The sequence below is a fragment of the Opisthorchis viverrini genome, assembly GCF_000715545.1.
Source record: "Opisthorchis viverrini unplaced genomic scaffold opera_v5_25, whole genome shotgun sequence".
NCBI classification, from domain to species: Eukaryota; Metazoa; Platyhelminthes; class Trematoda; order Opisthorchiida; family Opisthorchiidae; genus Opisthorchis; species Opisthorchis viverrini.
Window position 1 is genome coordinate 2,704,683 of NW_008751681.1, and position 25,850 is coordinate 2,730,532.

At 45.5% G+C, this 25,850-nt stretch overlaps 2 protein-coding genes across 2 annotated transcripts in view; one reads left to right on the forward strand and one right to left on the reverse strand.

Moving 5' to 3' along the window:
• T265_02187 (hypothetical protein) overlaps nt 1-25,850 on the reverse strand; it is a gene marked incomplete at both ends in the record, with an annotated part of 95,797 nt that overhangs the window by 6,449 nt on the left and 63,498 nt on the right. The window contains 9 exons of the mRNA XM_009166361.1: nt 2,007-2,356; nt 3,513-4,454; nt 5,375-5,548; nt 6,675-7,157; nt 12,128-12,547; nt 13,344-13,585; nt 18,450-18,716; nt 24,792-24,987; nt 25,363-25,637. Of these exons, the coding sequence (XP_009164625.1) occupies nt 2,007-2,356; nt 3,513-4,454; nt 5,375-5,548; nt 6,675-7,157; nt 12,128-12,547; nt 13,344-13,585; nt 18,450-18,716; nt 24,792-24,987; nt 25,363-25,637 (3,349 nt within the window). The remainder of the gene's footprint in view (nt 1-2,006; nt 2,357-3,512; nt 4,455-5,374; nt 5,549-6,674; nt 7,158-12,127; nt 12,548-13,343; nt 13,586-18,449; nt 18,717-24,791; nt 24,988-25,362; nt 25,638-25,850) is intronic.
• Nucleotides 10,492-15,748, forward strand: T265_12944 (hypothetical protein; the record flags this gene model as incomplete). Its single annotated transcript, XM_009166378.1, is given in 4 exon segments — nt 10,492-10,569; nt 15,164-15,357; nt 15,366-15,545; nt 15,589-15,748. Coding segments are annotated over 4 exon segments (612 nt in total).

Here is a 25,850-nt window from a genome sequence, read left to right on the forward strand (position 1 = left end):
ATAGAGTACGGACGTTAAAAGCTCCTATGTAGAAAGGATCTCGTGGATTTAGAAAGGTGTTATTTTGTTTAATGTTTTTAGGCAGCGTGAAGCATAAGGCCCTTCGGTCAGACGACCGACAGTCAAATGGCCCAGCGACGTTTGCTTGTGCAGTGGGAAGGGATTGGGGAAGGACATCGGTGGACGCTGAACTGCGCGGGCAAATGACACTTCCAGACTGCCCAGGCCGAGGAAGGGGGTTTGGTTGAGATACCTCACCTTGAGCCTTTGACTCAAAAGTTTGACTGTCTCATCCGGGAGGCGGCTGCGCACAGCAGGTGCCTTTTGAGCAGCACCGGGCTCTCTGGTTTTAAAAGTATTTCGACCGTATTGGATAATGCGCCGGCGGTCACGGGCAACCATTGGGCAATCGGAGTAAGCGGTTTTTGGGGCCGACTTTTTCTAACCCATCCTTCCTCGGGGGAAGGCAGCATCGCTGCTGGTCGCCTGGGGGAAACACCTTACTGCCTTCACACCCCTGTTGCAGAGGACAGTACGAATTTATCCCCAGGCCGCCTCGTTGCACGATTACTCGTAGTGCGGGGTCTTGCTGCTCTCCTTTGGCCTTCCTGGCATGGTTGCACCTTGTGGAACGAAGTTCCAGCCAGTGTAGCCCGCGGGATCATTGCAGCACTGAAGCCCGACCACCACGTCAAGGTGGTAGCTTTAGGTCGACCTCATGTAATACTCTTGAGGCTGATGAAAACACTAGAAACCCACTACTGAGTTCTCGCTTCTTGAGGTTCGTTCGAGAGGCCTAGTCCCCAAATTTCAAGTAGGAAATAAGACTGATAAGATTTCCGGGAGCAGGCATGCTTGCCGAGCCCACAAAAGTTCGAAACGGCAGTCATGAATATTACGAGTAGTGTCATATAAGAAAAATACTTCTACGTCTTAAATAACATTCCCACTGAAATGATGGGTGTGCAGTGCATCCAGTTGGTTGTTGATCTGTTCGCCGAGCTCGCAAGTATCTCGTCACCACAAGAAGAGACACTGTTAGTGCGCATCAACGATGTTTCCTCGTATGGTGACCACACGTTTTCAGGCCAATTGACAAGCACAGAGAACAGACAAACTGACACACTAGCAACAACTGATGGACACACCGAAATTAAAAATCGTCATTGTATCACTTCATAGCGATATCATCCCTAAAGCTGTAGCCCATTTCTTCAGTATCCAACTCCTCCTTGTGCGGAACTCTGAAAACGAAGAAATACGAAATACGACCTCTTCAGAGGGTCACAGACTGGATCGTGGGTGACGAGTACTGCTGTTCTGGACCTTCCTGGGACCTATCGCAGTCAGACGTCCGATCTAGGCTTTTGAGAGAGGGCACCAGGGTCAAGCAATGAAAAATGTTGAGCTGACGCGCTACCATACAGTGGCCATAAATAAGGAATTTAAAGAAAGTGCACATAAGGAGCACATAAATGACTAATAGGTAAGCTGAACACAATAATGGATCCTGATAGAGGCTACAGAGGGGAATCCGTATACGGACAACGCATACTGAAGGAAGCCTAACTCGACGAAGGGTGGAACACGTCATAATTCTCAAAACCCGAAAGCGGTGATCACTGAGTAAGGCTACAAAACGATGTTCCTCATTAACACGCTGTGTTTAATTATTTCACATTTAGATGACAAATTTTTATTTTTATCAACCAAACGAGTGACGCATTCCTCCTTGGTACAAATAAAACGGAATCGATGGAGTTAACTAGTCCCTTGTCAAACAACTTTGGTGATCGATCCACCTCGATGTATGCAATGCTGAATTTAACCATTTGACCGTTTTCTATGGTATTTGATTTTGGTGTTGCGACTGGGCAAATGGAGACAAGATAAAATCTTGCATCTAGTCCACTGTTAGCAGCCTGTGGATTGGAAAAACCAAGTTGCTCCAACCCACGAACAGACACAAAGTTGGGAAGAAGCCCACGAGGAATATTCCAACTTACGGGTACAAGTTAGAGCGTTTTGTAGCTGACAAATCTGACGATGTACGAAGAGCAGTTCGGTCATTACGCCATGGTAGGTTCGGACTTAGTATCGTACCCAACTTGTGTGCTGGATGTTCATCAGTATCCAGTTTGACAGAGGGGCGCATTGTCCCGTCAGCCATTCCGGGAGTGTGAGGCAACGATCGACAGGTTTTTGGCACAAAAGGGGCACACTTTTCGTGACAAAGGATCCCGCAATTCGCACAGCAAGCGGCTTGTCGGCCAGTGCTCAGAGACAAAAGAAACGTCTGACAATAATGACAACGGGCGTTTGACATGCTCACACTTGTTGAATTGAAGTGATGAGGCTGAAATTCACAAGGAAATTTTAAACGAGCTTATTCAATTAATGGGCATTGCGGTGTAAGTTTCCAGGATCTTCCCTATACACGGGCGAGTGTAGCTGTCATAGCTGTAATTGATGTGTCCAAGACTAGCTGCATCAAGATGAGTTCATATGATATGCTTCTAAACAAGTGCACAGGGCACAAGTTGAGTAATAGGCTGTAATGGAAGTTAGCTACAAACGACAGTACACGGAATTGCAGAAGAGAAACCTATTTCTTAACAACTGCCAAAGGCGTTAGTGATAAGTTGCCAAAAAACATCAGCTGGTCATCGAAGGGCTTTATCCAGAGCCAACAGACCCCAAAGGATATTGGGGAACGCATAAATTAGATATAACTGGTGGGTGAACTGCACGAAATTCACCGGAAAAGTTTAATCAGAGTGCTGTTCTGCAAGAGGAAGTTGACTATGTGAATACCTAAACTGTGAGATCAAATGTTGCCACGGACGTGGGCTGCAAATCCTCAATGGGAAGTCCGAGCGCACAGTGCAAACAAGCCACGCAGACCACAAGGGCAAAAATCCGTCCCGTGAATGCCCTCATTTATATCCAATCCAATTGTGCGTGTCTGATTGTGGAGTATAAACGACAGTCACTAGGTCTTCGAGTACTTGATGATACTTAGATGATACAGTAAATGAACTGTTTTTGGATGGACAATCTTCTTTAAGGAGATTCTAAATTACCTGGACCAAGAGCTGGTTGCATTGTCAAACATACAGGCTACCCCACTCAAAATTTACCCACCCAAACAAAGCTACTCAAGTTTCGTCTGGTCCACACGCTATGCACTCAAACACTAAAGGCATCATAGAAGAGATTTAGTGATAGTTTCAACAAGTAGAATTTGAATGCTATTGCGGTGTACTTCTACTCACCGAGTCAGCCAAAATATCATCTGCTTGAATCTGAAAGAAAGTGTGAAGGCAAATTCGCTTTTTCGGAAAGAAATGAGAAAAGCAACTAAGCAATAGTTAAAGAGGGCCGTGAATGACTGTCTATCAGCGAGGAGCAGGGTTTCCCGATAAATGTGCAAGAAATCTGCAAGAATTTTACAAATGAACGAAGTAAGGTAGGAAATCCCTGAGCTTGGTGGGACCGACACGAAAACTTACCGTGGCAAACATGACGCTCGAAAGGTGAGCTTCATCCGCGCTGGCCATCGAGTTTCCTACTGGATTGCTGACCGCAGATCCGCTGTGTAAACTGTCTGATTCGTATCCGAGCCCAGTCTCCACACTGGGATGTGATAGTCCCCCGTCTGCAAACACGTTACGAGTGGTCCGGCGAGTCAGGCGCTGTAACGTGGCAGCCCGATGATAGTCAAACGCGGCAGAACGGGCGGCCAGGCACTCATCAGAAGAATCACCCTCGTTTAGTGATCGATCATCATCATCGTCCCCGATCGAAGCCCCTGTACCTTCGTGGAAAGCTTCGTCCTCCGAATATGGTTCAATCAATAAAGCATTGATAGCGACCTTATGCCGTCCGGCTGAGATATCACTTAAATCACTTGAAGGCCTGTGTGTGTTACGCTGACTGTCTCCGTTCAGTTCAGTCCTTTCTAATGACTTCTCGGTATAAAGTTCTGTCGAGTGCAAGGTGTCAGTGACATTGGAACTTGCTGAAACCATATCTTCGTTTTCATCCATTTGGGTGAGAACATTATCCTGCGGCGTTACTGTTGTGTGGTTCGAAAAACTCCCAGAAGTAGGTTTTGCTCGTTGGTTTAGCTCGGTAAAGCTCTCCGACACAGCTCGTCTGGGTGGTAATGGCATCCGACTAGTTTCAGAACTGGCGGATGAATGCAAGGGCTCGCTGGCTTCCCGATAATCCGCCGTGATAGTCAGGTGCTCAGGACACTCACGCAACTTTACGGCATCGGCCACTCGGGCGCGTCTGTCCACTCGAATTGGCTGAGACCGTCGAAAAGGGCGTGTTCGTGCAACAGTTTTATGTGGACGTCCGATAAATTCAGACTGAGCCTGATCCCATGCAGCTTTCCAACCAGTAGCTTCCTCCCCTTCTCGGAGACCCAGTAAGGCGTAAACTTGTTCCTTCAAGTTAAAACAACGGATAGGATCAGAACACAGCTGAAGCCGATGGATACAACCAAGACAAGTAATCTAAAAATCCAAACATCCCGAAGTTACCTAACTTTAGATACAATTCTGATGTCTAGCCACTGAGTGCTATCTGGAAGCTTGCCCTGCGCGACTGAAAAAAATTTCCAAAGAACAAGTCTTTTATCTATCTTACCCAGTATATCTGTATTCCCAACTTCCGTGCACTATGCGAAACGACAAAACACTACCCTGCATATTTGAGCGCAGTTTTAACCGCATGTATTTTGAGAGCTAAAGTAGGTTATCCAAACGAGTCGTAACGGTTGTTCCTGCCGATTCCTCATCAGTTAATCGCGTGGGTATGAACTAGTCTATTTCAACAACGCTTGGCAAAACATAAGCCAGTGACAACATTAGGCTTACTAAGAAGCCTGATGTGCTTCAAATGTTCCAAGTGAAGGATTAGACGAACAGGCAAAAACTGAGTTCAGCGCATCGTGTCAGGGATTGACGCTGCCTTTGTGCAAACAGTGGCTACTTTGGAGTTCTGCAATCTCACATACAAAAACCTTCAATGCTCAAGACAACAGTGGATGGCTGCAGAACCCTTGTTAAAGAAGTAAAAACAGTGCCCCCCCCCCCCGCTTAATCTCCATAGACCACCAAAAGCACCAAACGCAAACAGTAAAATAGCCTAACGAAATACCAGCAGCTCACCACATGAGTATTATTCAGCCCTTGACGAAGCACTGGATCGTAGGGTCGGTTGTTTTGCTTTCGATAACTGGGCGAAAAGTGATCCAAGTCAGAAAGCAAAGATGCGCCCCCCCCCCCCGAACTTAATCTCCATAGACCACCAAAAGCACCAAACGCAAACAGTAAAATAGCCTAACGAAATACCAGCAGCTCACCACATGAGTATTATTCAGCCCTTGACGAAGCACTGGATCGTAGGGTCGGTTGTTTTGCTTTCGATAACTGGGCGAAAAGTGATCCAAGTCATACACCGGGCCGGTCGCTAAATCTTCAGTCAGAAAGAACTTCCAGACATCCAAAGAAGCCATATTGGTGGCCGGACGAAGAACCTTCACAAAAGCAAAGGAGAGAACAGAATACTATGATCACAGTGGACAGATAAAGCAGAACAGATGGAAAGTTACAGTATCTCCTAAACCAAAAAGCGAATAACACGGGTGGTAGAAACGAGGAATGTAATGTACACTAATTGGATAGACTTTACCGGGGAAGAAAATGCCCTACTAATTAGAACCTTTTACCAAGAGAATTCGACACTGCAAAGAAGTAGTCGAAAATACCCAAAGAATGCTCGGTGCGATGATCGCAATTAGCAGTACTATTGTTCTGGACTGTGAGTTTAGCGTTGAACACCATAATTTATTACTGCATATGAAGTAAAAGTTAACCAACTAAAACTTTTGCCTGTGAGACAATGATCAACTGTGCTTCCCCAAAGCTAACGAAGCACGATAACTGAAATGGATCATCATCAATCAAGAAGGCAAGATCGAAAGATTGCCGACAAGTCCCATTCACCTTATACGATCAAGTGGAACAGCCTTAAAAAGGGGTCCGACTCACAGAAGTCATTGGAGTCCCGTGCTCACGTTAGTTTAATGTGTGATTGGGTAATGTATTCATCAACTCGTCCTTTTTATGTGAAATGGTTTTTTCTAACCATGTGCCGACTGAATCAAGCACTTTATGTTAAACATATCAAACTATGAACTTGGAATGTAATGGGACGTTATTCGAAGAGATAAGATCGCTCTCTGAAAAATTTCGGCACACGAAGTTTTGGGTTTCAGTTGACTCATCTGGCGTGTGTGGAAGGGCACACAGCACATCAGTTACACACTGTTGATATTACGACCAGGTGTTCGTTAGCTCACCCTTCACAGCTGGTGAATTCGGTTTGCCGACTTAATCAAGTAGTCTGACTGCTCGTGCATAACCTGATTATTTATCCAAACCAGTCATGAACCAATGAGGGCGAAAGCCTCCGCATTCGTAGGGTTCTCATGACACATCCACAACTGTCCTACGAGTACACCTTATATGAAAGTTCAAATGCAAGAACAGAGCAAACAACATGTGGGCATGTGGTGATGAAACGCCCGGCAACAAAGAGGAGACATGGGGTCACAATTTTGATGGAACAAAAACGACAAAATGCTCCACCGACGAACGAACCTTTTGACCCATTTCACGAGAATAACGAAAGTTGAAGAACACAGGCCACTCTTCGTGCTGTTTTTGGATATAAGACCAGATCGAATGGCTGTCATAAGATTCCAATACTCGACCATCTTTACGCATTCCGATCGTTGATGCCAACCGCAGCCCATCAGAGACACCGAACCACGCAGAAAACCGATCTTTCTCGCAGTCATACTTGAAGTCACGGAATCGGTTCGAGAAGTGGTGATAGGCGAGAAACTGAAGGAAAAAATCGTTGAATTCGAACGAAACTGGAAACTGACGGGCCAGTTGATGCACAGCATCGAGGAACTGGAGGAATACGGGAGAAATATGATCGGACTTGGTAGGGGCAGTTTGATGGAGTCGTTGATTGAAGCGATGTCCAAACAAGATCCATTCTTTTTCCACCAAGGACCAGAAACCAGATAAGGTTCGATAGTGTGGATCCAGCATGACCTGGGCCAAACAAACAGTCTAAAACAAGAATATGGTAGTTAGAAGGATGATGACATTAGATGAAAGCTATTTATTATAATGCCTGTTGTAGCTTGAAGCGAAATTCGCCCACCCGACAGGGATACCTACTCCAAACTGCCGCGGGTTAACCAACTCATCAGTTAACAAAGTAGAGCCCACTTGCCGCTAGGGTGACCAAATCTGTCGGGCCAAATTTTGTAACGTCAAAAAACTCTAGATGAGCTAGGTATTGTTAACTTACGAAGGGTCCGGTATTTCTGTTAGCACTAATGTATAAGCTCAGGCCATTATACATATGACGTGCATGAACTGATAAACCGAGACAAATATACGTTGGTGTGGAGTGTCCACAATACGACTGTAATTGTGTCAACAAAAGGGGAATGCAATTCATTCTCCAAACCCTAGATAGTTTCGATCTTCTCTGGACAGTGTAGTAGATAAAAACCCGATTGGAACGAAAGACAAAGTGGAGTAGCTCCTGGACAAACAAATGAGAATTAGGATTGTTGGTTGTTGATCAGGTGGCTGTTGATCTGTTCGCCGAGCTTGGCAATTGATTTGCAAACGTCTCGTCACCGTACGAGGAGATATCAAAAGTGCGCAGTTGGGATTCCCTAAATGATAAACACAATGGGATCCAAAATCTGGGATGACTGATGACTTTACTTCCAATATGTACGATGAAACCGATTCCAATTTTGATGCATAGATTAAAATTGAACCACTTCTACGGAAACTGCCTTGTCCATAGTGAGACAGGCTTATGAATAACAAAAATTACTTCGACAAATGCTCTCGTTTACACACGAAGTTAGTTTCCACCGAAGACTCAACTGAATCTAGCTGAACCTCTAGTTTATGGTGGTCGAAGTAGTTTTAGCAAACTCATGGGTGGTGTGTTACGTCTAGACAACCAAGAGAGATTTTTCCGCTATCTTCAAACCAGAAGCATGAAAGGATTTCACAGCCCTTACACCAGTGAAAAGTAGTTGTACTAAATTACTACTGACCAAAAACAATGTGAAATTAGTATTATGACCCATCAAGTACGAAGCTATTCAGTGTTCTCATCTGTGCTCATCCGGGTACAAGCAGATTGGACCGATAAGACCGATTGTCCACCTCCATAATCCACTGAGCTATATTACGAAATGTACGTGTTACACACAGTCTTTAGTACGAGGTTGGTCTATAAATAGAAGTCTGACTAACACAGTGCTGCAGTGCGGTTAGGCGTTTGAGACAAAGGCCTTGCTTGACGACCATAAGCGTCCAGATCTATAGCAATGAACTAAGCACCTACAACCAATCTCACACCAAATCGACCGTCACGTCATTCCATCAGCCACATCATATACTGCATACAGCACGGCAAGCTACTGGTGAAGCTCTCTTCTTCCCCTTTCATACATTCGTTGTTCTTCCATCCTTAGTCCGTTACCAGCGACACTCCATAGACCCACTTCTAGGAACTGACACATCATCCCAACGCCTGTTGCCGTCAGTTGCAATACCTGCGGTTAACTCGGTTATAGCGGCCGCATATAATTCGAAATCAGCCTTTAGGGCCCGACATTCAGTTCAGCTGCCAGTCTGTATGTTTGCACTATGAAACAACCCGGACAACAGAATGCTCCTGCATATATGCTGATCTCGCTTTCTAATCATCCTTGCTACCTCTCTGAAACGAGGATTCAAGAGCTAAGTAAGTTTGCCGCAAATACCTCCCCATTGATTTTCTCACGCTTCCGTTTACGCATCTCTGAAAGGCGGCAACACGCATGTTTATTCATCCCTCTATCACAACCCATTAATAACACCCTCCATGTAGGCCCAGCAGTTAGGAATGATAACTTCGTTCATCCTGCAGCGGTTTTGCAAGCAACATCTGCGCGTTATCCGGCTCCGACATCTTGAGGCATCTCAAAATCAGTTTTCAAAATTCGACGCCCAGTCTATCTGGCTGCCTTCAATATTCGCAGTTTGAAGCAAACAGGACAATAAGCTGCTCCTGTTCAGCAGCAAGAATTCAAGATGCAAGCAAGCGGGGTTCCCGCCTGGTAGGAGTTACTTGGACCAAATCTTCCGGCAGGTGTTCAAACGACGTCGTACGTATGAACAAAACAGTTTTAGTATTTCTGCGTTTCCAAAGGGCATTCAACTCAGTTTTCCCTGACACATTGGCACACCAAGGAATGTCCCGGAAGTTTCTTAGCATAATAAGGCTGTATTCTCAGATTTGCGGACGCGTCAGGGTACACGGTGAGCTTTTTAGAAGCTTCTGTTCACAAAGCGGTATCCGTCAGGGGTGCCCTCTCTCTCTCTCCATTTCTATTTAGTTTCGTGATCGATGAGATAATGAGATGAACGCTGAAAGGTCTTCAAAAATTCAGTGCTAAAATGGCCTCTGACGAAGATCTGGAAAGTACAGACGACATCGTTCGCAGCTCCGAAGGGGAGGGGAGGGGCAGTTCAACCCATTTTCTGGTATGCACTTTGCACCCTATAAGGCAATGATCCTAGATCTGCAGTCACTAAAACACACCGGTTACAATTCAGAAAAAGGAAACTAAAGTTTTGCAGCGTTTTACGTACCTTGTAAGTTGTATTAGTTCTGACTGTAGTGTGACAGATGAGGTCAATGCACAAATCTGCAAGTCTCGGGTCGCGGTTGCTAATTTGAGATACCTGTGGTGAGGTGGCTCAGGGGTAAGAGCACGAATTTACTGACCGGCGTGTTCGTGATCCGAACCTAACCCCTGCATCCCGATCTCTCCTGTCTAAGTGTTGGAAACCTGGCAGTTTCCTAACCCTCCTGTTTTCTTCGGGTAGCACGGTAACTGAGCACCGAAAAAGTGTTGCAAATGAACGATTTTCTCTGGTGCTAAAGCGGTATATCCCTGAATCTCAAGAGACGTGTGGATCAAGCTACATTGCTACAGTTGTATGCCTGTGAGACTTGGCCTGTTCGAGCAGCGGAACTCAGACGTCTTCAGGTCTTTGACAACCTTCTTTCCCTTCAGAAACATAGCTCGTGTTGATTGGTGCTGGCAAATCCGTAACAAGGTCATCAGAAAGCGGATTTTCGGTTGTGGAACGGAAACTTCCGTTGAAGAATGTGTCCATCACCAGAGGCTGTGTTGGTTAGGCCATGTATTGCGTATACTGAACGATCGTTTGCCGACCAGAGTGCTGTTTTCCGTGCCTAAATCTGAGTGGCGGAAGCAGTGAGGTGGCCGACCCTTGATCTGGCTGAGGGGTTTGAAAGGGATTAAGAAACTTTTGGGTGCTATCGGTGCCACTTGCCTTCCAGACTGGGGACTGCGTGATGGTCAGTATACCTGGTTGGAGACGCTGCGAAATATGGTTGCAAAGCGATGTAAATGGTGTCAATGATGATGTTGATGTAACTTTCTATCCAGATTGCCTGAATGAGTGTCTTTAGGTGTAGGCTCCTCGGAATGATTGTAGAAAGCCAGCACCAAGTCGATCCCCTCTCCATCTTCGTGAAGGATTACTCTGAGGCACGGCTGAGAGCAACTGCACCATTTAACAGTCTGTTTGATGAACTCCTAGGTTACTCGACAACATTATGATTGCATATACTAAAATTCTTCTTGAGATGTTTTTGACTTTGAAAAACTGCAGCGAATCGCGCTAGAGGTCGTTAGAGACATGACTCCGATGCCCTGACTAACGAGTAAAAATCTGGCAAATACGTGCAACCCATAACTCATAAACCCAAACAGAGGAAAGCGAGCCCTGAGTTGCCAATCGATCTTGGTAGATCATTTGTAGGTCAGAAAATCTAAATTTCAACAGAAGTGTCGATAGCTAACGACTAAAAAGGTATGAACACATGACTTTTACGGGTCGTTTGTTTTCGCGGTCGTCTGCGCTCGAGTTGAGTGCTTTCCCTTTTCACGTGCACCCACCAGAACAATTACGTCAGGACAATAGGATGACTGCTTAAACGAGGGCTATATATTTTGTTCCATGTTTTTCCTGGCATAATACTCAAGTAGCCTATAAATGTGTTTTCTGCCCTTATTTTTAACCTCACGACAACATGCAGAAGAATAGGGAAACAGATTGTGTCATAATTTCGACCTAAGATGCATGTACGAAATAAACCTTTGGACCAGGTTTCAGAGCAGTTTGGCAAACAATATTTGTATCTGGCTCAATGAATTCATTTGCGAGTTACGGCGGTGTTAAGGAGCTACTTGAACGGTATTTAGCACAAATGCTCTATTTTCCGACGTTCGAAGTACGCTTTCTTAACTATTTACAAAAATACCGTCAGAGGTCCCAACAACCAAACAAGTAGTGTATTTGTCAAGGAAATCGAAATATTCATTTGTTTATCACTCCTTTGAACTTACAAATTCTTGATCAATCCCAAACTCTTCCTTCAGCACTACTTTTTCCATTACGCGGGATTACAATGCGGGTAATCCGAAGAATAAAAAAAAACCCGTAAGCAGAGGACTTGTGTGCACTGGATCACGTCAAAAGGACATACGATTCTTTCCGAAAAATATCATCAGGAATCGAAAGAGGTCATTACGAACTGGTGATCACAGAAGTTTCGTCTTCACCCCAATATGGTTAACTCTAACCCTTGTGACGTATTCGCACCTGATGAGCTCAACGACTTCCAGATATATATTGAAAGTTGACATCTCGTCAAACTAGAGCGCATCGAGCCACATGACACGTTATGAAGTAAACTAAGGAGTTAATTAAATCAAACTGTTATTCGTTAGTAGGATCTTGCTGATAGCGTGGTGCTATACGGAAAATAGGCCGATCAAGAGTTGAGTAGCTTAGACAGCTGTACTAACTGGATCACCGTGGGAAGAAATATGCTAAAGCTTCTAATAAGGAACAATCGAGGAACGTTCCAATAAGCAACAAGCATAACTTGGCAATGATCTGAAAATGCGTCATACCTGAGTCACGGCATCCATCCCGTCCTCCAGACAAACGGCAACTGAGGTTGCGTGCAAATCTAGCAAGTCAACAACAGCGCCGGCCAACTGAAGTAACGATTGTAGTTGAGCGAGCCACCCACTGTCATGTATCGCGGTGTGTACGGTTGTTGACGAGCTCGTGGGCTGTGGAGCTGCTGCAAAGCCACCAGATCCCCAAGCATTTGCTTCTCCATCCGGAATTGTGTTTTGGGTGCTGGACGCCACCGGAGACAATCCTGCGGCATTCACCGCCGCGGCAAGCACATTGCTCTGCGAAGAAGATTTGCCCCCGTCTTTGGGCATGCAGGCTTTGATTACACTTTTAAAGCTCTCGGCAATGTTCGAATGTGTAAAGAATTCTACACCAATAAACTCGACAGAACGAACATGAGACTGCTTTGAAAGGGTCTGAAATGGAGGGAGTTTGACAATAAGACTTTAGCAAACAGCTGAGGAAACACAACCGAACAAAACTAGGCATGCATGGGACTGAACTTGGATGATATTGCGAGTCCTATTCACGGGACTGTTATACTCTATCGACCGGGTATGTTCGCATGCGTGAATAAACAACCCAGAATGATTGCACTAGCAGTAAGCACATGAATAAAATATATAGGCTTCCTATAACCTGAATATCATAGTGCAGTGACTAGTAGTGAATAATTGAGGGGCTGACGCGGCATATACGTGATACGGCCAGCTAAAAAAACGCACTGTGCCGTAGTACGGTATGTCCCCGCAACAAGTAGCGGGAAGCACATACAAGACCCAGTATGACGGACAGCTTGTGCCTGACGTGCTTCCGAATCGCTGCTGTTGGCGATCAGCTCGGCTAAAATTAGACGGCAAACGTTAGCCATGACGGAATCAGCCACATCACTATGTGGCAAATAGCATTTGGATTTTGGTACAGCAAACAGCGGTGAAAGACCTATATTCGACAGAATACTAGTAGTCTGAGGTTCACTAGTAAGGTATTCTGCACCGGCACTGGCCTACCTGCACCATCCACAAAAAAAGGATCATAACGAGAACATCCCTTGGGTCTAAAAATGTGCGTCCAAGCAGCCAGAAAATCACTTTAAGCATAGGCAGTAAGATACCAACGAAAGCATGGATGAACGGTATAGACTGCAACGGTCAATGGTGAAACAGGAGACAATGACGAAAAAGATCCGGGAGCGAAAACCACAAAACTGACCTTCATCAGAGACTTTTCCCCTAGCACGCAAAGGGTGACGGACCGATGACACATAGTAGCCGCCGCATTACCAGGATAACCACCAAACCGACCGGAAATAAGTGGGCTCAACCCACGTAAATTCGTATTCGAGTCACTGATGGTGCTGATCAGGTCATCCTCCAGTCCAGAAGCTACACTGCCCATTGGGGTAGGGCCACGACGACCATGTCGAAGCGTGAGACCGGCGAGTCTACCCAGAGCTGGAGCATTGGTTACAAAAACAATTAGCACAAAACAAAAACATGGCTGATATACAGCATCACAAGCTAGTGTGAAATAATTCTACACCTACGACGAGAGCCGAACGATGTGCAGAGGCAAAAAACAATGAAGATGAGCTCTAAATCAGTGGACAGTAGACCACAGGAGGATTTGTGCAGCGCCCAGGTTCTCCTCTGAAAATATCAACATCTACTCACAGCTGTTTCGAAAGAGCCTAGCGTGACTACAGGATCGCTAAAACATTTACCTAGCATCATCTGGAAACCCTATACTCGAAACAATGACCACGCGGTTGCTGCTTGGTGGAAACAGATAAGCAACGGAATCCATTATAACTATTCTTAACCAGGAGATCAGACAGTGCATTCAATCAAATAAACTGCTGTCGGCATCCGCCTCAGAATCTGATTCCGCAGTGTTAGCTACAATGGGAATGCAGAGACTGAAGCGCAAAGCAATTGTTTAGCGGGACGGTCTGATAATGTAGATGTAACGGAGTGATTCAGAAAAGATTAACCTGCGCAACCACTCACAACAACCAGTCAGTACTTTCTAAAAAGTTGTCAGACTTGGTGGTTTCAACTGCCACATGAGAGCAAAATAGGTTTAGGTGTCTCCATGTGGTCCCCGATATAATCAGTGCGTCATTTTGAATGCATACGTCGAAGCTGCCCATATAATCAACCACACGCAGTCACGTTTCCATTAAAGTGTGAAAGAGAAAGAAAGCTACCACTCGTAACCATGTTTGGAGTTTTAAAACGGGAGAAGCAACGGACCGAATAATCCTATTACAAGACAAACGCGGATCAGCCACCAAAGCACACCGGCCTTCTACTTTTGGTTACCAGATGGGGAGACACAACACAAATAGCAAATGAATAGGGCACATCACCGGCAAACGCAAGCAACACCAACTGTAAAAATGAAGATTACAATAGAAGTTGGCGAGAAAACTACAGCAGCTTACTGAAAAAGTCTGGATTCACATAAGAAATAACGATGGATGGTTGTCATGGGGAGAGGCGAGAAAACACTATTTTGGAAGTATGGATTTTGCATGAGAAATCGACTGATGTACACACAAAGGAGAGAGGAGAACGTAGACCGGCACGGTTATGATGCGACAGAACATATCACTGCGTAACTTAGTTGATCACCGAGAAAGTAATCAACACCAAAGAACATTAGGAGACGAATTAGGCCGACAGGCATAGTGCAGGAAATTGCGCAAAAGTCTCAAAGCCTGGATATTTATGACAAAATATAACCCAAACCCATTTCAATCACTTGCTGAAACGAACCCGGGATTAAAAAAAATATTTCGACTCCACATAAAGCACTCCAACCCGGATCTACTCCGTCACCAGCGACACTCCATATAACCACTTCTAGGAACTGACATTTCACCTCAACGCTTGCTGCCGTCAGTTGCAATACCTGCAGTTAACTCGGTTATAGCGCCCGCAGACACTTCGAAATCGGCTCACCTCAGCTGCCATTCTGTACGATTGCACCCTGAAAGAACCTAGACAACAGATGGCTCTTGAATGTAGGCTGATCATGCGCGCTACCCTGTGAAACGAGGATTCAGGAGCAAACTAAGCTTGCCGAAAATACTGCCCGATCGATTTCCCCAGGTCTTTGTTTACGCATCTCCGGTGATCAGAAAGCCACCGCAACCGGCTTTGACACAGTTGGTACCGATTAAAACCATCGAGCTGAAGATTCTCTACTTGGATAGATGCCCGTTGGTAGTCGCTTCGATGCGGTTCGGTTGGCAACATCTGTAAGCATAGCTCATGAAGTCACCCATCGTCGCAGCCTCTACATCGTATTAGCTTGCGACCCAACAGAGTGTAGTCCAGATACGAATAAACACAGCTTTTACGACGCCTCGACGCAGTGTTCCGACAGACGAAGAACTCACATATCGTTGTGGGTGCGGCGCATATGAATGCGTATGTGGGTAGACTCTCAGGTTCAATCTGGTGGACATCCTGGACTATAATCGAAATGCATGGACAACGGCGAAAGCCTGCTCCACTTGCGTGTTGACCGAAACAGCCAAATTCGCTTGGTTACATGCAGCTCCCGCATACAACCCAAACTCCAACACAGATAGACCACATCGTTATTAGATATACGTGACATGGGCCAATTACTGATTGTCTTCCATTTCGGAACGCCTGTGTGGGTGCGGAGGATGCACTGGTTCGTTGCACTATTCAGGAGCGCAAAAGATACAGCACCTCGGATCCTGATGTGAAACAAGTCTATCGGAGCCAGCTAGTGGAATCACCTTCGAACATCACCTCTTCTGATGTTGACTCTCATTGGTGGGTACTTTTAGTAAGAGATACGTATTGAAAAGATGGACTTGAAATTTTGTATCATTTAAAGCGGTACGATTCATCAAATAGCATGACTCGAAAAAAGAAGGCGAATCACGAACACCATTAATTTCATAGCAATCAGCCATGGGTGATCATGCGATCGCCGGTATATTGCTACATACCTGATTCCACAGAACAGATGGAATATAAAGCTGAAGGTAAGGAAGTAGGCAGAACTGATGCTATGAAACGACTGAGAACTTGCGAGACAACACTGATGTGCCCCGTAGCCGCGAAAGCCACCAGTACTTGTTAGAGACAAACTGAAGCCTAGGGCGAATAGGATTTTCGATCAGTACATGGACCAAACCAGAAAAACAATAAAAGATGGGTAGCAACGAAGAGAAACACAAGCAAGAGTGAACCGAATTGAATAATAGAGGGAACCGAAGTTAAACCTGGGATTGTAGTCCGCTAATGACTGGGAATAGGGCATTTCAAGAAACGTCACTTAGTCTGCTAGAGCGCTGCAACAAAACAAGGGAGGATGACAACCAATGAGAAAAGGGGAACTCCGTAGGCTTCCAATAGGCCCATTAGTGACAGACTGCATGCACACCGTTCCACCGTAAAAAACTTCAAGGGAACACGGTGTTGAGAGACGATTGTGAGAAATCGATTTGAGGGCTGAAAGACGTGATACCTGCTTGTGGATATGATAGATAGCTTAGACAGAATATAGTGCGCATAGAGCGAACCGGGCATCTCCAAGCACATCATTAGCCACATTCTGTCAGAACCATGTGGGATCTAAGTCGAAAAAGCATGCGGATACAATGGAGGCATCATGCACCCTCGATTGCAGTTATTTAATAGGAAAGACGGTATGACTCCTTTTTGTATCGGGTACACTTATACGCATCGCCTAAATCAAGGTGAGGGCTACAGAGCGAGAATTAAGGCGTAGACGGTCATTTGCGTGTGAATAGAAGGCTTAGCTACAGCGCTGGGTTTTTTGCTGGGCCTAGCCACGTAGTGAGATGTTAGGGAGTTGGAAAGGTAAGACTGCACATGTTAGGTAGACGACCGGCGTGGGATTAGTGTGCTGCTACGGCTGCCACCACTGTACTGACTCATTGTTAGGACGGAATTCCGCGTAGAGAGTGCTGTGCTTACCACGATGAACGCGTCGCTTATGACTGCTCCTTTTACGCCGTTGAGGCTTAAAAACAGCGTCCAGAGAAGCTGCTGATACATCAGACAACGAGAACGTCCTCGATCTATGGGCTTCACAGAGGTTGAATAAGGGGTACAGGTCAATCACAGACGGTAGTTTTTAGCCGGATTGGTTGACGGTAAATTAAAAAGAATTATAAAGGAAAAAAACGCTTCAGCGTGCTAATTCGCGTATATGTACAAGATTCCCCTAAAACCCGAATAAACAGCACTAAATTGTCGACTTAAAAAAGGAATTTCTTGTAAACGCAGAAAATGCTTGGAAACGGAATGTGGTGACGACGAAAAAACATGGACTAAGCAATAAATGGAGGTACGTGTGGAAAAGATAACTGCGGTGGGGCCGGCGACATGATGCTATTGAAGAGATTCCACGGGAAGTTCCCGACAGGCTGTCTTGAACTCGGTCGCGTCTAATTGTTCTGATTTAAGCAAAAGAAACGCTGCTACGGTGAGAAAAAATCACAAATGACCACAACATTGAAAGTAGACGCCGAAATGCAAGGCGAGTCGTTTGACACGTATGCAGTTTCGATATGAAAGTACCATGTGAATGCCCCGAGTGTCAGAAGTAGTTGAACTTGCGTAAAGAATAACCTAATGATATGCCAGAGTAGTCTGTGATACGAAACAGAATCCAGCTAGATGAATTCGTTACGAGAATGTATAGTACTTGAGATGATGAACCCCGCCAAGTATGATGAAACATGGGTCAATAATAATTGTTGAGTGTCTTGAACGCCGAATGATATAGAAGCCCTCTAATAAATTTATATTTTTCTGAAACGTGAAGAATCGGCGATCGTTAAGTTATCCTGAGGTCATTTGAAATTCGCCCTTGATACACAGGGACGGCAGGATGAGCATTGTTGTTGAAAGGGGCCACGAAGAGCGTTCCGTAAAGTCTGCATAAAAAACTTTACCGACTGAGTACCAAATAAAAAATTCGCTCAGCTGTAACATCCTTCCGGTACCTAGCTGTCATGCTACCCGAAGGGAGCACGAGGGCTTGGATAATGCCAGGTTGCCCAAACCTACACAGGGGAAATCGAGAGACAGAGGTCGGGTTCGGACCCTAGTCCTAGCCACTCGAGACAGCTAGTCAACAGACGGCTTTAATTTGAAATATGTTTTGTCTGCAAGTCCGTCCTACACAACCGTTTGTGTTGCGTAGAGGAGGCAAGATTTGTTGCACTGTTGTTCTCAAGAAATACATCTTAACAACAAAATAAAGATTCTGTGAAAGTGAAAGTGTCAGGACGAAACTCACATCGTGTCTTTCCTCCATTAGTGCGTAAACCACCCAGGAGACGGCGGTCATGTGTCACCGGAGTTTGCGCGGTGGGTGAGATGGTAGATGTGTGCATCGCAGGGGGCGGCCCATCAGTCCGGACGACTGATTTCGCAGACTGGGACAAATACAGGCCATTGGCAGTCATCGCGCTGAATGACATGTCAATCAAGGCCAGAAGATAACGAGCATGTTCCCAGCCGGTTGAGGTGGAACTACCAGTCTGTTCTGAAGATTCTTCACTGCCTGGTGGAGAGAAGAGTAAGATGTTTACCACACAGCGACCTTCGAATTCAGCGGTGCGGGGCAAAGCAAAAACATATGCGCGGAGGATTTGAGCGATAGATCCTATCAGCGAACATGAAAATGCCACTGTACGGATAATCCGATTCCATTAGGATGGTAATAGCATGAGTAGATTATGTTTTCATCATCAAGCAGTGAATTCAATTATTCATTTTACGATAATACGAAACAATTTAATCGTGAAAATACTTAGTCTCTGTAATTAGATGACGACTGCCAGTCATGGACGAGAAAGGTGAAGGGTAAGTGGGTGGCGTAAACAACACGAGCGCGTAGTAGTATTCAGTTAAAGTAAGCAATAACATTTTGTAGACTATTTAAAAAGCGCACCAAGCGCTGTGTAGAAAAAAAAGCACGGGCAACGAACAACACGATAGCAACCAACGTGCGCTTTTATGGTGGGTAACAAGGGTGGTACATATGTTAAAAGAAAACATAGGTACAGTGCAAAAGTCATCTGAAGATCGAGGTACATTGAAAAGGAGGTGGTGATGGCGCTTCCAGAGTATTTTCCCTCATTCCAAACTCAAAAGTAACACACGAAAAAGGGATAGGATAACCCAACGGTTTTAGCAAATATGGCACCAGCTACGTAGACTCAGTGACCGAGAAGCCATTGCAAGTGGCTTTGACACAGTTGGTACCGATTAAAGCCACAGAGGTGAAGATTGTCTGGTTGGACAGATGTCCCTTGGTAGTCATTTCAATGCGGTTCGGTCTGTAACATCTGTCAGGATAACTCATGAAGGCGCCCATCGTCGCGATCTCTTCATCTTATCCGCTTACGACCCAACAGAATGCAGTCCAGATACGAATAAACACAGCTTTTACGACGCCTCGACGCAGTGATCCGACAGACGAAGAACTCACATATCGTTGTGGGTGCGGCGCATATGAATGCGTATGTAGGTTGACTTAGAGCTGCTCGAGTTCAATCTGGTGGATATCTTGAACTATAATCGAAATGCACGGACAACGGCGAACGCCTGCCCCACTTGCGTGTTGACCAAAATGTTTGTGTGCAGTACTAACTTCCGAAACAGCCAAAGTCGCTTGGCTACATGCAGCTCCCGCATGCAACCCAAACTCCAACACAGATAGACCACATCGTTATTAGTTTTACGTGACATGGGCCAATTACTGATTGTCTTCCATTTCGGAACGCCTGTGTGGATGCGGAGCATGCACTTGTTCGTTGCACTATTCAGAGGCGCGAAAGATACACGCACCTCGGCTGGCCATTGAGAAGCTCTCGGATCCTGATGTGAAACAAGTCTATCGGAGCCAGCTAGTGAAATCACCCTCGAACAGCACCTCTTCTGATGTTGACTCTTACTGGAGGGTACTATCCGAAACCCTGCGAGATGCTAGCCGATCGGCTTGTGGAATGGCGCAACCATCAGGATTTGAGCCCTGCATGTCGTGCCATACCAAAATTGTTCGAGGCTCGGAATACAGAGCAAAACAAGTTGACAAACAGTCAAGCAGGAAAGAGCATCTACGCGGATCCATGAACTCGATGGATTTAGAAGGCTGTATAGAGCTGTTAAAAGAACTCTTAAATTGTTTGGCTGAACACTTTCAAGAACAGTTCAACTGGTCACCTGAAGTTGATCACCCTGATTGCAGACCAGCAATGCAACTCTGAACAGTGAAATCGGAATCACCGCAAGCGCTTGGGATATATGGGAAATTCCACCCGCTTTGTTCTTCAGTCGATGCGTGTCTAACTTATTTGTCTCTATCGAAGAGGAGCAAACGGTCCCAAATAACTGAATTCTGTCGACAATGGTATCCATTTTCAAAAGTACCGCTCGCAGTATGTGGCAATCACAGGGGAATCAGTCTGACTGGGGTTGTAACAAACCTCTTTGCGTTGCTTCTCTGATGTCGTCTTATGAATGCGCGTGAAGAGGAAATCCAAGGGCAGCAGGTAGAATTTCGGTGGGGAGGGGGCTGTATGGACCACACCGAGCTCTATCAAGCGTTACAGCAGCGACTTACTTATAGGCGCAATCTTGCTATTCATTGACTTCAAGAGTGCGTCCTCATTCTGTCGACCGGTTAGCTCTCATCAACACGCTTGCGCAATGAGGTTTGGCCATGAGGTTAGTGGATATCGCGCGGTGAATGTATTTACGTACTTGTGGCGCAAATTGGTGTATGACGTCTCTCCAAAATTAGGTGTTCAGATGTGTTCGACGGAGAACGTTTTGAACCTGGCATATACAGGCAACATTATTACGATTGTCGAAGAAGCACAAGTTGTGTAAGCGTTACTTGGAATGGTGTCCAAGGCCATCTAGTCTTTTGGTATGTGTTTCGCGTCCCCCAGGTGCAAATTTGTTTTGTGAGACGCTTGAACATCCCTCTGAGAATCCAAGGAGTGGCACTGGGCTTGTAGAACGCTATAGTATATTGGAAGTTGCATAAGCTCTATCGGTAGTGTTACAGACGGAGTCAACGCGCGAATGTCGAAAGCTAGAAGTACGTTTGCCAATTTGTACCGTAGGTGGCATCACCACAAGACTTATCAATCAGGCTGCAGTGCGAGCTGTATTGTTGTGTGGCTGCGAGACTTGGCCAGTTCAGGAGGTGCTGAGTGCTCTTCAGTCCTTTGACTAGCGATGTCGTTGAACTATATCCAAAATCGCACAGAACTAGAAAATTCATAATGAGGTTATCAGGAAACGGGTTTTCGGTGAAAAAACATGGTACTTCACTCAGAGAGTGCACGCAGTACTGCGAGCTGAGTTGGTTGGGCCATGTGTTGCACTTGCCGAGTTATCGCCTGCTCAGATGAGTGTTATTTTCCGAACCCAAGACCCAGAGGTGGACAGAATTTGACATGGGAGAAGGAAATGAAGGGTGCTACCAAATGTTTGAGTGGCTCTGGTGCTTCTTGCCTTCCAGGGTGGGCATCGGGTAACGGTTCCTGTGGGTCACTGGGGACAGTGGAAGATATGGCGATTAATCGGTGTCAGTGGCTTTCATGCTCTCAGTTTCTATTCAGATTGTTTGAGCATTTGAGGTGGAGACACCGCAGATGATTGTGGTTGGTTAGTCATTAGCTGCCCGTTCTACGTGTGTTTCCCTTTCGGTAAAAAGGCTTTATTGAAATGAAGTGACATTGGTGTACGACAATGAAGCCTCAGTGTTGCTGTCACTGATGCTTATGATTATACCCAGCATATTCCCTGGGTCCTCTGGAACGTCTGGGACAATGACGGTGGGATAGGGTCTCATAAGCAAACCCTCGTATCAAGTAACCTGCAGGTAAGACTGTTCAGTCACGGTTTAGGATTCGAATAACTGTCTCAGTCAGTTTCGAGTGAAATGCTCGAGTTGGTGCACTTAAAACAAGCCATCATTTTCAACCCGGACAACTAGGATGTATCATTCTCCCTTGTGGCCCTTTGTTCACGGACCGTGCCCTACTTCAAGTAGACTGCTATCAGCCCCCGGATTATTGTCCCGTTTGTAGTCTGCTGTCCAGCGAAACATAAAAATAATGCCTTATTACACGTAGTCTGCTTCCAGCGAAACACATAAAAATAAAGCCCTTATTCACTCAAAAGAAATGACCCAGGTCGATTCTTCAATTACTCTCAGCTGAACTGCGTAACAGCCATCTCTTGCTGAATTTTGGCTTCCCCCTTCTGTCGATATGCACGGTACCTCTAAAACATGGATACAACTCAGACTCCGCCAAACATCTAAGCTAACCCAGGACAGGCCCGTTTCACTACTCGAGTGTCTCGTGCGCCTGATGCAACCGCTTGTGGGAGACAGGTCTTGTAAGTTGTGTTGAGCGGAGCTTTATGACAGAAGGCACCTTATTGGGCTGTACAGTTATCTGGCTCAGTTGGGATAAACACAAATCGATGCGATAAACTGTCTATTGAGTCAGCGTATGATCCAATAGACTGTGGCTGCGAGGCTAATAATATGGCTTCTATCGAGATCGAAGACGACTGTTTCGGTCAACGAAAGCATACATACCGTCATCCACATAGGCTATGAGTGTCCAGATCGGTCAACTGGGCTCCAGTGGAGGCACGTATGGGGTGGGAAATTCGGAACTGATGTCCTAAGAATAGTTAATGGAGAGCTACTACTCCGGGTATGCACTGAACGTGTCTATTTCTAGTCAGCAAAAGCACTAAGCATAAATGCTCACATGTAAGCTGCAAACAGCAAACAAGTAAAAAAATTCAGTTGGGTCTTTTGGCAGTCAGCTTCATGTTAGACCTTATCTTACCATTGTGCGGACTCGCTAGTCATTTCGAGCTGCTTCAGGACTACGCGGACATAAGCATGGTCATACTATTCGTCACCATCGAAATACTTGTGTAAATTACCAATATAAGGCCAAACCAGCTGGGTGTTCCCTATCGCAAGGAAACCGTGAGAGCTCAGGTTATTCAAGACCAGAGAGGAACAATCGAGAGTAAAGAGATGGATTCGGTCGGTAGCCCACGATAAACGTACCATCTCGAGGCTACGAAATCCAAAAGACAATAACGACACTGACGTTGGACTGATGGACGAGTTTAGTAACACGTATAATAGCGCAAACTAACGCAATCAAGGTTAGAACACTCAAATTTGCGGATCCCCGCCGAAATGGACAACGCATGCTAAGCGGACTGGTACGATTAATCAACTTATATGGTTTTAATAGGGGACGAATAAGTCAGCTACTCTAGGTAAACACTCATTACTGAGCTGCACTGCCGGCCAGACTGAGGTTTAATTGGATGAGGTCAGTCGATCATAAATGCTCGGGAAACTGAGAATAAGTGAGCCAGCTTCCTACGGGATAGTCCAGATAGGGCCTGAAAATAACGAAGATAATCCCTTCAGATATAATCACAACCGAAAACAGCATGCAGTGGGAACTCTTACAGGTTAATCGACTTGAACAGTTTACCGATCAGCCAGTTAGACCGATTCACCTAAAATGAATCAGCCACTTCCAATCCACTTGTTCCAATTTACATGCCATGGCTTGACACTAGGAGTTTCAGTGGTGCACCCTGGTGACAGGCCGTTGAGATCCAAATACAGCAAGTCGGTAAACAAAAAGCCGACTTGCTGACTAAACTTGACGTCACGTCAGACCTGAGGCAAAGATGACTGTGGTGTCGAGAAAAGGACCACAGATTCGCGTGGCGTATCAAGACTGTCACAGTGAGTTGGCTGGTTAGTAGTAGACTTTTCGAATGAGCGCACAAGTGAGTAAATGGTCACTGTTAAGAGGTACACATCTGCGAGTCGCACTTGACTGTAGATATCCTATTGCTACCTCGCTGCCATTAGGTCAGCCGGTGTAGAATCACATTTACCAAAGGACACAAGGTGGACTAGCAGCTGAAACCGTAAATCTGCTGAACTAAGAGAACGGTCACAGCCCTGTCACCAAACAACACAACAACATAGTCCATATAGCCGGATAAATCCAAAGACAGTACGAGATGTTGTGTATCGAGGACGTGACAGTTTCACGCGGAGAACAATGCACAAGCCGTGACGAAAGTCGAGAGTGTTGCTATCGTGTAAATTATGATGGGGATTGTTAGCCTAGGACCCATATAAAATCACTAACAGCATTAAATTATCAACAGTACAACAATGGATGTGGTCATCAATGAGAAGCAACCGATTCATGAGAACTTGACTCGACCCACCCCTACTAATTCCTGGCACACGCCTCGAATTTCTACTTAGGCAACATGTCACTAAGGGTTATGGAAAACATAGAATAATGCTAGCGAAATACACTCATTTGCGAACTAATTTGGTTTTGCGAGAATAATGTTATTTAGAGAGAAACGGGCAGTGAAAGCATGACCTGTAACAGTTAAAATAATCCAGTTCTGCTAATTCCAGCTCGACCAGATAGAAAGTGTCAATATAGATATTTTGTGCACAGGAACATTCCGGTTCCTTAGGGCAAACAGCGACGAGGTGCACAAGGCAATTTCATAGCAAACAAAAGGCAAATGCACTCACCATCTTTGTCTGTGGTTAGATTGGCCGCTGGACCACTTGATCCAACGTGTTTGAGTGCGCCAATGATAGACTTTGAATTGAACCCACCACCACGAAGTAGGTAGGCTCCAGTTACCGGATGCTGCCAGGTGACTATTGGAAATCGGCCATGATGATAAGCTCGAGCGACTTTGGTCAGACACACCTGGGTGATTGACTAGTACATAGAGAATGGTACGAAATAGTACAGAGAAAAATTCAAGTGGTTAGGAAACTTCAGGAAGAATAGTGAGTGGGGGAGCGGTGAGAATGTGAAAGTAAGGTTGAAAATCTCATCCGGGACACTTTGACTGTAACCAGCTTGCTAGCAATAAGCATCATTCGCCTTATTCCAACGAATATGGTAAGCCCAGAAACGGGTGCCACTTACATTTAAAGAGGGTATAGCAATAGCGAGTATACTTAGAAACAAATTTGGCTTCTTCGAACCTCTAGCTATAATGGCCACACTGGACAGACATTGAGTTTGGGTCTCAAAAAGAGTTATATGAATTGGAATAGGAAAACTGAGCAACACATCTGTTTTCCTCACCTGTGGTATCAGTATTAGCGCCGGATAGGAACCTGTTAATTCGTATCGTGCATTCCCTGATGTGAGCTGCACTCCCAAGGGTAACATATCCGCGTGTGCACTACTCCGAACACTAGTGCCAGACCGACTGTGGAATGTTGTATCCTGCTGATTCAAAGCAAACCTGGCCATGTCCAAATAGCCAGGTGAATGTATGATGATCGAACGGAGTCGCCAGTCAACCCGGTCCAGAACGGTTGGGGAGATAACGGCAACAGATTCATCCGAATTAAGAACTGTGACACACAACAAAGAATTTCGATACAATAAATATTCATGTTCACGCAAAGGTGTGAAGGAACTGAATAAAAGTTCTCGAGGGGTAATTAGAACAAGATTTGGCAGATAACTGAGTACAACGTTGGAAAACCGACCGGATCACAGAACATGGCTTGTGTGGAACATAAGCTCTGGTTCCACGCCGGGAGAAACTGAGACGGTTTACTAAC